This window comes from Solanum tuberosum, unplaced genomic scaffold (genome assembly GCF_000226075.1).
Source record: "Solanum tuberosum cultivar DM 1-3 516 R44 unplaced genomic scaffold, SolTub_3.0 scf01326, whole genome shotgun sequence".
Lineage (NCBI taxonomy): Eukaryota > Viridiplantae > Streptophyta > Magnoliopsida > Solanales > Solanaceae > Solanum > Solanum tuberosum.
The window spans coordinates 1483-11234 of record NW_006240259.1 but is presented as its reverse complement, the minus strand read 5'-3'; the positions used below and the strand labels follow the sequence as shown (position 1 = coordinate 11234).

The following is a 9752-nucleotide window of genomic DNA, read 5'->3' as shown; positions in this document are numbered from 1 at the left end:
CTTGGGGTCGCTACAGGAACGCTCTAAATGACACACAGAATGCAAGGCACAGAAATGACCAGGAAGGTCATTACAAATGTCCACGTGGACACTTATATATCTTTAAAATACACTATTAAATAGTGCAGGGATAATGGGTCCTGCCCAAAGTTTGGGATTGTACGTTACAACAATTTCGGTCAAAGTTTAGATATATTTTGAGAACCTTTCTTCCTTCCCACAGCAAAGCGCTCTAGAGTCTTAAGGTTTGCCAAAGATCCTATCCTTGGTGGCATACAAGTCAATCCATAGCAACCATCAAGTAATAGATTTCGGAGACTACCAAGTTTTGTGGTTTGATTTGGCAAACAACCAACTGAGGAGCAATATTAATTGTAGATCAAGAGTGTGCAGATTTTGAAGCTTGCATAACTGGATTGGAAGACTACGAAGACAAGTTTAGGTATCATAAATGTACTAGATCACCAATGGAAGATGCTAACTGCTTAAGTTATATGTTACTTAGATTAAGAACCCTCAACGCGACAAACTTTTTCAAGAGCAAAGGAGAGTAAGAAGACACAACTTCAGCAAAACCGATTGACACCATGTCCTTAAAGTAATATCCTTTTACTTTCATTTCACGGATATTGTTGCTTGTTGTTAACAGAGATGTAGCCAAATCATGAATTCTTTACCAAATTTAACTTCAACCTCTTGGAAAAAGGACCTCAAGTATAATTCTTTCATACTTCATTACCCACATTAAATTTGGTAGCTTTATTAGAGGATGATATTGTCACACTTCCAGCCTAATAAGTTTCTATTCCATTTTTGTAGTTTCTGATCATTTTCCATTATCGTACTTTTGCTGAACTTGATACTTTAATGAACGATGGAATTCTATGCTCCAACTTTATTCCATTCTGAAAGAAATCTAACAGGGAGAAAACATGCATACTCATTTTTTTTCTTTGTTAGACAAAATTTACACTTAGTTGTTTAATTTGATAAACATGTCTGTTAGGTTAATTGTTTGTTATTGGATTAAGGATCCAAGTGCAGCAAATGGAGATTCAGAACAGAAGAGAATCTCTTTTCTTTGAGCTGCTTCGTTAACAAAAGCAAAACGGAGGTATATTTAAACTATGTCCAATAGAGCATAACTATATCTGACCCTTCTCCGAATTTGATAATTGCCAAAAAGATGAATATAATTTAAGTTGTTGTGATACTAATTTAAGATGATTACCTGCTGTTAACAGAGATGTAGCCAAATCATGAATTCTTTACCAAATTTAACTTCAACTTATAATCTTTTCTTGCAAATGAAAATTAAAGTAACTAACCTATAGTTTGTAACTGTAATATACTTAATAAAAAAACTGTTAATTCACCTTCTTAAACAAAAGATCATTGAACTATGAGAATTTATCTAGCAAATTCATTAAACTTTATTTTGTATCAATAAAATCACTAAAACGTTTTACCTTTAACAATCACCCAACTACATTTATTATTAAAGTAAAATTGACATGACAAAATAAAATCTTTTTTATGTCATATAAACACGCACACACAAATAAACAATTTTTTTTTTAAAAAAAAAAACATTATGCATCTCCTTTATTTATTTCCAAAAATTCTTACCAAATTATATATTTATATAAAGTTAGATAAAAAAGAAGTGATATGGCACCTCTCAATGGCCAAGGATCCTATTTATCTTTTTGTGGTTTTTTTATTTTTCTAATTCTTTTTTCAATTATTTTATTTTATAACATCATCTTCTTAATTTATACCTCTTCAATTACATAAATTTAAATATTAATTAATTTAGTAATGTCTATAACTCCTAACTTTTCATATTCATAACCTTCAAATAATTATTTAATACTCAAATTTATAACTCCTTAAAATGACACTTATAAAAACCTATTTGAGACATGTATAATAATTACCACAATAATATTGTAATAATAGGAATAATTGTATTAGTGTTGTAAAAAATTATTCAACTCTTGATCTTTTTCTACATATTCAACGTTGCATACACATTTTCTTTTTTGAAAATTATTTCTTCGTCACTATTTGATAATCTCTATTCGATTAAATTATGTGTTTAATTTTATTTTACTTTTATTGTAAAGTAAAACCTCAAGGGCAGTGTTTCACTATAACAATTTAATTCTCTCTTCTCGCAATGCATATTATAAGAATGAAAGTTATCATCTGTTGAAAATAAATTAGCATCCACAATGTCCATGACTCTATGAGGATATGACTCCGCGACCCAACTCTTCAATGTAAGGTCTCCAACAAACTCATCATCTACTGGCTTCTTTCTTGTGAAGGTTTCCATCAATAAAATGCCGTAGCTGTAAACATCTCCCATAGTTGACACTATCCCTTCTGACCCGTACTCTGCCATCATCATAAATGCATATAGAATACAAGTTAAAGAAAGTAATTAGTAAATAAAAAATTGATCAGTACCTGGTGCCATGTAGCCAATGGTGCCTAAGGTTTTTGTCAATGCGATGAATCGATCAAGAGACAACGACATATTAGTTAAGGATGATTTCGGAAGAATGCCATTAAATTGGTTGTCTCCAATCATTAAAAATTTCAAGTACTTGCAATGTGAGAAGGAATTTAGAAAACTTTATTTCACCCATGGAAGAAGGATCCAGTACATTCAAGAGCTACATCCAATACCGATCTCAAACAACTTTCAATAGCTATCATCTGTTGAAAATAAATTAGCATCCACAATGTCCCTGACTCTATGAGGATATGACTCCGCGACCCATCTCTTCAAGGTAAGGTCTCCAACAAACTCATCATCTACTGGCTTCTTTCTTGTGAAGGTTTCCATCAATAAAATGCCGTAGCTGTAAACATCTCCCATAGTTGACACTATCCCTTCTGACCCGTACTCTGCCATCATCATAAATGCATATAGAATACAAGTTAAAGAAAGTAATTAGTAAATAAAAAATTGATCAGTACCTGGTGCCATGTAGCCAATGGTGCCTAAGGTTTTTGTCAATGCGATGAATCGATCAAGAGACAACGACATATTAGTTAAGGACGATTTCGGAAGAATGCCATTAAATTGGTTGTCTCCAATCATTAAAAATTTCAAGTACTTGCAATGTGAGAAGGAATTTAGAAAACTTATTTCGCCCGTGGAAGAAGGAGCATTTGTAAGCATATTCCTCTGAAAGTTGATGCTTTGAATCTGCCTGAGATTTAGTCCTAGATCAATTGGTACGTTTCCGCTAAACATGTTCCTTCCAAGATCAAGAAATTTGAGCTTAGTGGCATTTGAGATTGAGCTAGGAAGTTTACCACTAAAATTATTAATCCCAAGATAAAGTCCTTCAAGATTTGGAAGACTATAGCCTAAGTTTGTAGGAAGTTTACCGGACAGAGTATTCGCAGCAAGTGCTATTACTTTTAGTGAAGAAATGTTGAAAATTCTAATAGGAACTTCACCTGTTAGAGCATTCGATCCAAGATATAGTCCTTCAAGACTAGAGAGATGTCCTAGTTGTGGAGGAATATTACCATTAATTTTATTTTCACCAATGTCTATCATTACCAAAGTTGTTAAGTTCCCCAGAGATGGTGGTAGTATTCCAACTAACTCGTTTCTTCGAAGACTCAATTTCCGAATAACTGGTAGGTTCATTTCACTTGGTATATCTCCTGCAAATTTGTTTTGAAAATAAGTATATGGCTATCAGGCTTAAGATCAGACATAGGGTGTCTTTGGTACGAATAAGGAAAATGTTTTTCAGAAAGATAAAATGTTTTTTTAACTATATCCAAGAAAACATTTTCCTGATTTATATCACATATTTAGGAGTTGTTAGAGACTTGAGAGTTATTTTGTTGTATAATGAAAACTAGACCAAACTATATTAATCTTTTTTTGTTACTAGGAAATGCACACATTGACCATATCTAATGAAATTAGGAACTTCATTAAGAGTATTCAAGATTTAATACATACAAAATCACGTACCTGTAAAGTTATTCCATCCAATAAATAGTTCTTGAACCTTTGACATGTTCCACATGTCTCTTGGTAAATTTCCTATCAAATATAACATCATATACACAAAAAGGATGATTAATTCAAGAAGAAATTACAAGTAAAATTAGTAAATGAAAAGTTTACAAGTTAGTTAATTACCTGTGAATTTGTTATAAGACAAGGACAGAACTTCAAGTTTGGCGCATTTATTTAAACCTTTAGGAAGTTCACCCACAAATTGATTATCTTGCAGGGATATATATTCCAACACTGGCAGATTAGTGCACATCTCATTTGGCAAACTCCCAGTTAACTCGTAATTCTGAGACAAATGAATGTCCTTTAAAGAAGACACACTGAAAATGGACAATGGAACATTTCCAAATAGACGATTTTCAGAAAGATGAAGAAATTGAAGCCTTGTGAGAAATCCAAGGCTTTGTGGGATTTGACCAGTGAGATTATTCATTTGCAAATACAAGTATTTTAAACGCCTCAGACGCCCTATTTCATCGGGGATTTGTCTTTTAACGGCTATTTGTGCCTAAGTTTTTTCGTTTTCAAACGCCATCTATATATACTGTGTGTATACTTCTAATTGCTTCGACACTTATCTAATTAATACCAATGATTAACATATATATGTAATATGTTTGAAACATTTTTAATTTTTTTTTTTTTTTTTTTTGTTATATTTGCTAGCTGAACTTGACTGCAATTCATTGCTAAAGGGAAATAAACCATTGGTTGTGGAATTTTGTAGTGACAGTTAAATTATTTACTTGACATATTTTTATGTAGTTTTAGGCTATAGTATAATGTCAATCATTCGAATGTATATATATATAACCTCCCCAGAATAGATGCTTGACAAAAGAATGTCAACTGTTACGGTCAAATTAACAAATCTAACATGCAATGTATTCAATAGCTTTTATTCAGATCTTTGTATATATACATATTAAGGAATTCAATCAATAATTATCTACTGATTTAAATGTTGAATTCATTTCAAGTTTTGAGTTCTTGTTTAGAATTTCCGTATATGAAGTTCGAACAAAAACTTTTATGCGGTTCAAATTTACAAGTAGTCGTGATGACATAACAAATGTCCGAAGGATAAAACAAAAATCATTAAATTCCGAGTTTTCTTTGCCGATAGACCAATCAATAGTGCACTATTAAAAATAAGACTGGTCGTTGGGTGACACTGTAATCCCTAAAACAGATTCCTCGTATTATATTTTTAGTGCATTTGATCTAATTTTTAGTTTGTATGTGTAAGCCTTTAACCTTATTAGTTGATTATTTATATGTTAAACATCGATTAACTAGTCTTATATATTATCTTTGCTTACCACAAAAAAAATGTCTAATATAAAATAAATCATTTTGAAGAGGTCGTTTTTCTCATTTTGGTGCATGTCACAAAAATGTGATATAATAAAGATGGATGTTTGTTAATTCAACATTAAATATTTTTATCAATGATTATATTTGACAAAAAATGCAAGTTGCATAGAAGGAGGAATTTAAAAAATGATACCGTCGGACTCTCAATAACGACAAATCAACGATAAAAGTTGCTTAAGATTCCAGTATTCACAAAAAATCGAAGAAAAAAGACTGGTACCTTTTGGTTTGGTTTGATTATAATTTTTTAACTTTAAAAAACTGACAAAAATTGATTTGATTTTAGTTTTAAGCGGAAAAAAAAGAGGGAGAACCAAACTGGCTATATAGGGCCATGTTTAGACATGTAATATGAAATTATGATCCAAAATAAAATAGATATGAAGTTAAAGTTTTGTATGGACATGTAATTTGAACTTTTTAAGTTGCATTTTTATTTTTCATAAACCTGAAAACACACAAAATTGTGAAAATTATAAAAATTTCTCAAATTTTTATTCAAGTTTACTATAAATGAGCAAATTATAGTTCATATCAAAATATCCCAAAGATGTTGCATTGATAAATCACATATCTCCTTATTTCTTTTATAAATAATTATTTATGTCTACAAACTTTCAAATACACATAATTTAATATTGATTCACTAGTCAACAATAGTAGTAACTAGTTATTCTTTGATCTTCAATATGACCCTTTCACATTGTATAGGCAATTCTTCACACCAAACATGACTCATTTTTTTGCAAAACTAAAAATGATAGATCCTCAATTTTACCAAATCAAAACATGACCAACAAGATCCAATCTCAATTTTTAAGCCAGTAGATGAATATTTTACTTCTAAAGAGATGCTTCGAATCAGTCATGGAATTAGCTATTGAATACACAAATGACTTAACATTTTCCTTCATACAAAGCACACCCAAAATGAAAAAGAGTGAATAATTCTCATGGTCAAACGGATCGAGTAATTTGCAAGAAAGTTATACTTGCCCTACTCCAAGAGTAAAGAATTTGAAGACATCTACTCGTAACACTACTAGTTAAATAATTGTTCCAATTCTCAAAGCAACTTATATTCCTTTCCAAACAAAGAAGTTTTCCAAATTTGCTTGCTAATATTCTGAGGCATCACCTGTGGCGTAGCTACATGGTGGGTCGGGGTGTCCAACTTCATCGGAAAAAAAATACCATATATACAAGTAAAATGATGCACGAAATGAATAAATAACATATTTTAAACACCCTTAACACAACAAGTTGTTGTAGCCCAGTTGTTTCAGATGCTTGGAATGAGATAGTGCTCATGTGTTCGAAACAAACATATTCAAATATATGTTGAGTACATTGCTGCAGAGAGCAGTCTTGTGATTCTGTAGAAGACTTTGGCATACGGATTATAAAGTGAAAGCAAAGTACTCTCCGTTACACGAAAAGTATATATTACATTCTCCCATTAATGTATTTATTACAAGTAATTCATGAAACACAAAGCAGTAAATTTGAACTTAAATTTGTTCAATTCCACTCTAAACATATGGCAGAAGCTTTCCTTCAAATTCTGATTGAAAATATCACTTCTTTCCTTGAAGGGGAACTTTCATTGCTTTTCGGTTTTGAAAATGAGTTTGAAAATCTTTCTAGCAGGTTTTCTACAATCCAAGCCGTGCTTGAAGATGCTCAGATGAAGCAACTCAAGGACAAGGCAATTAAAAACTGGTTACAGAAACTCAAGGACAAGGCAACAAATTAATAATAATTTGTTTTAGTTACTGGTTCATATCAGATTCTGAAAATGATTGCAGAAGAAATAGAGAAACTTCAAAATATGTTTTAGGACTTTTTGCCAAGTGGAACTCAGCATGATTTTCTCATGTCTCCTGCTCCTCAAGCTCATCTATATATATCTCTTTAAGGCGTGCATATATTATTCTCTATTTTCTGCCGACTCCTAATGATCGTGAATGTAACAATATTCTCGTGTGGACATTGCTTGGACCAGGTTCTATTTTAACTGAACCACAAGTTTATGGAAGGGACAAAGAGGAAGATGAGATAGTGAAAATCCTGATAAACTATGTTAGTGATGCCCAACAACTTTCAGTCCTCCCAATAGTTGGTATGGGGGGACTAGGAAAGACTACTCTTTCCCAAATGGTCTTCAATGATCAGAGAGTGATTCAGCATTTCGATCCCAAAATATGGGTTTGTGTCTCGGACAATTTTGAAGAGAAGAAGTTGATAAAGGCAATTGTAGAATCTGCTGAAGGAAGGCCACTACTTGGTGACATGGACTTGGCTCCACTTCAAAAGAAGCTTCAGGAGTTGCTGAATGGAAAAAGATACTTACTCGTCTTAGATGATGTTTGGAATGAAGATCAAGAGAAGTGGGATTGTTGGTTGTTGTTCATGCAACGTGCATTGGGACACCAAGAAGAAATAAATCCTAACCTTGTGGTTATCGGAAAGGAGATAGTGAAAAAATGTGGTGGTGTGCCTCTAGCAGCCAAGACTCTGGGAGGTATTTTGCGATTCAAGAGAGAAGAAAGAGAATGGGAACATGTGAGAGATAGTGAGATTTGGAAGTTGCCTCAAGATGAAAGTTCTATTCTGCCTGCCCTGCAACTTAGTTACCATCACCTTCCACTTGATTTGAGACAATGCTTTACATATTGTGCAGTATTCCCAAAGGATACCGAAATGGAAAAGGAAAATCTAATCTCTCTCTGGATGGCACATGGTTTCCTTTTATCGAAAGGAAACTTGGAGCTAGAGTATGTAGGTAATGAAGTATGGAATGAATTATACTTGAGATCTTTCTTCCAAGAGATTGAAGTTAAATCTAGCAATACTTATTTCAAGATGCATGATCTCATTCATGATTTGGCGACATCTCTGTTTTCGGCAAGCACATCAAGCAGCAATATCCGCCAAGTAAGTGTAAAATATTACCCATATATGATGTCCATTGGTTTAGCTGAAATCGTGTCTCCTTACTCTCCTCCTCTCTTGCAAAATTTTGTCTCGTTGAGGGTACTTAATCTAAGTTACACAGAACTTGAGCTGGAGCAGCTACCGTCTTCCATTGGAGATCTAGTACATTTAAGATACCTAAACTTGTCTAGCAATCTTAGAATTCGTAGTCTTCCAAAGCAGTTATGCAAGCTTCAAAATCTGCAGACTCTTGATTTACATGACTGCTGGTCACTTTCTTGTTTGCCAAAACAAACAAGTACACTTGGTAGTCTCCGAAATCTTTTATTTGATGGTTGTCCATTGACTTGTATGCCACCAAGGATAGGATCTTTGACATGCCTTAAGACTCTAAGTTACTTTGTTGTGGGAAGGAAGAAAAGTTATCAACTTGGTGAACTACGAAACCTGGATCTCCATGGCTCAATTTCAATCACAAACCTTGAGAGAGTGAAGAAGCATACAGAGGCAAAAGAGGCCAACTTATCTGCAAAAGCAAATCTGCACTCTTTAACAATCATTGGCTTCAGAGGATTCCGTCTCCCAGACTGGATGAATCACTCAGTTTTGAAAAGAGTCGTTTCTATTAGAATTGAAGGTTGCGAAAACTGCTCATGCTTACCACCCTTTGGTGATTTGCCTTGTCTAGAAAGTCTAGTGTTAGCAAATGGGTCTGGGGAGGTGGAGTATCTTGAAGAGGATGACGTTTCCACAAGAAGATGGTTTCCATCCCTGAGAAAACTTAGTATATGGGACTTCTGTAATCTGAAAGGATTGCTCAAAAAGGGAGGAGAAGAGCAATTCCCTGTGCTTGAAGAGATTGAACTCCATATCCAATCTTTGCGCTCTTACTCTCCTCCACATTAGCAGTATCATCAAAGCTACTTCACTCCCAGAAGAGATGGTGAAAAGCCTTGCGAATCTCAAATACTTGAAAATCTCTGGGCTCTGTAATCTCAAAGAGCTGCCTAGCAGCCTCGCTAGTCTCAATGCTTTGAAGAGTCTGGAAATTGAAAGTTGTTATGCACTAGAGAGTCTCCCCGAGGAAGGAGTGAAAGGTTTGACTTCACTTACAGAGTTATCTATTTTTTGCTATGAGATGCTAAAATGTTTACGGGAGGGATTGCAGCACCTAACAGCCCTCACAAGTTTAAGCATTAGTCGCAGCCCAATACTGGAAAAGCGGTGTGAGAAGGGAATAGGAGAAGACTGGCACAAAATTGCTCATATTCCGTATCTGAAATTACATGAGTGAGTTTTATGTAATTATTTCTCTGTTTGTGACTTGTGAGTCTCTCTAGTTCCTGCCATGGGTTGTAAATTTCTGGGTTTTTTTTTT

General features: G+C 33.6%; 3 protein-coding genes across 3 annotated transcripts; 1 reads left to right on the top strand and 2 right to left on the bottom strand.

The window, feature by feature from the left end:
- Window positions 1-2135: 2135 nt before the first annotated feature.
- On the bottom strand, window positions 2136-2635 carry LOC102588243 (probable LRR receptor-like serine/threonine-protein kinase At3g47570; the record flags this gene model as incomplete). Its single annotated transcript, XM_006367946.2, has 2 exons — window positions 2476-2635; window positions 2136-2403 (listed from the first exon to the last, which is right to left on the bottom strand). Coding segments are annotated over exons 1-2 (392 nt in total), but the record flags the coding sequence as incomplete, so codon positions are not given.
- A 524-nt stretch (window positions 2636-3159) lies between these two features.
- On the bottom strand, window positions 3160-4493 carry LOC107059332 (leucine-rich repeat receptor-like serine/threonine-protein kinase At1g17230). The gene is made up of 4 exons (XM_015305847.1): window positions 4184-4493; window positions 4013-4084; window positions 3334-3693; window positions 3160-3227 (listed from the first exon to the last, which is right to left on the bottom strand). The coding sequence occupies exons 1-4, from the start codon at window positions 4491-4493 to the stop codon at window positions 3160-3162; spliced, it is 810 nt and encodes a 269-aa protein (XP_015161333.1).
- Window positions 4494-6977: 2484 nt separating this feature from the next.
- LOC102587920 (putative disease resistance protein RGA1) lies at window positions 6978-9280 on the top strand. Its single transcript, XM_015305846.1, has 2 exons — window positions 6978-7159; window positions 7357-9280. Exons 1-2 carry the CDS (start codon window positions 6978-6980, stop codon window positions 9278-9280), a joined length of 2106 nt encoding a protein of 701 aa, XP_015161332.1.
- Window positions 9281-9752: the final 472 nt, after the last annotated feature.

Excerpts from the sequence above, each read along its gene's own strand:
- LOC107059332 (XM_015305847.1), bottom strand. The coding sequence starts at position 4,493 with ATGAATAATCTCACTGGTCAAATCCCACAAAGCCTTGGATTTCTCACA. Across the intron at positions 4,085-4,183 it reads GTCTTATAACAAATTCACAG|GAAATTTACCAAGAGACATG; the intron begins GTAATTAACTAA and ends TATATTTGATAG. Across the intron at positions 3,228-3,333 it reads TGGGATTAATAATTTTAGTG|GCAGATTCAAAGCATCAACT; the intron begins GTAAACTTCCTA and ends ACTAAATCTCAG.
- LOC102587920 (XM_015305846.1), top strand. The coding sequence starts at position 6,978 with ATGGCAGAAGCTTTCCTTCAAATTCTGATTGAAAATATCACTTCTTTC. Across the intron at positions 7,160-7,356 it reads GACAAGGCAATTAAAAACTG|GCGTGCATATATTATTCTCT; the intron begins GTTACAGAAACT and ends TATCTCTTTAAG.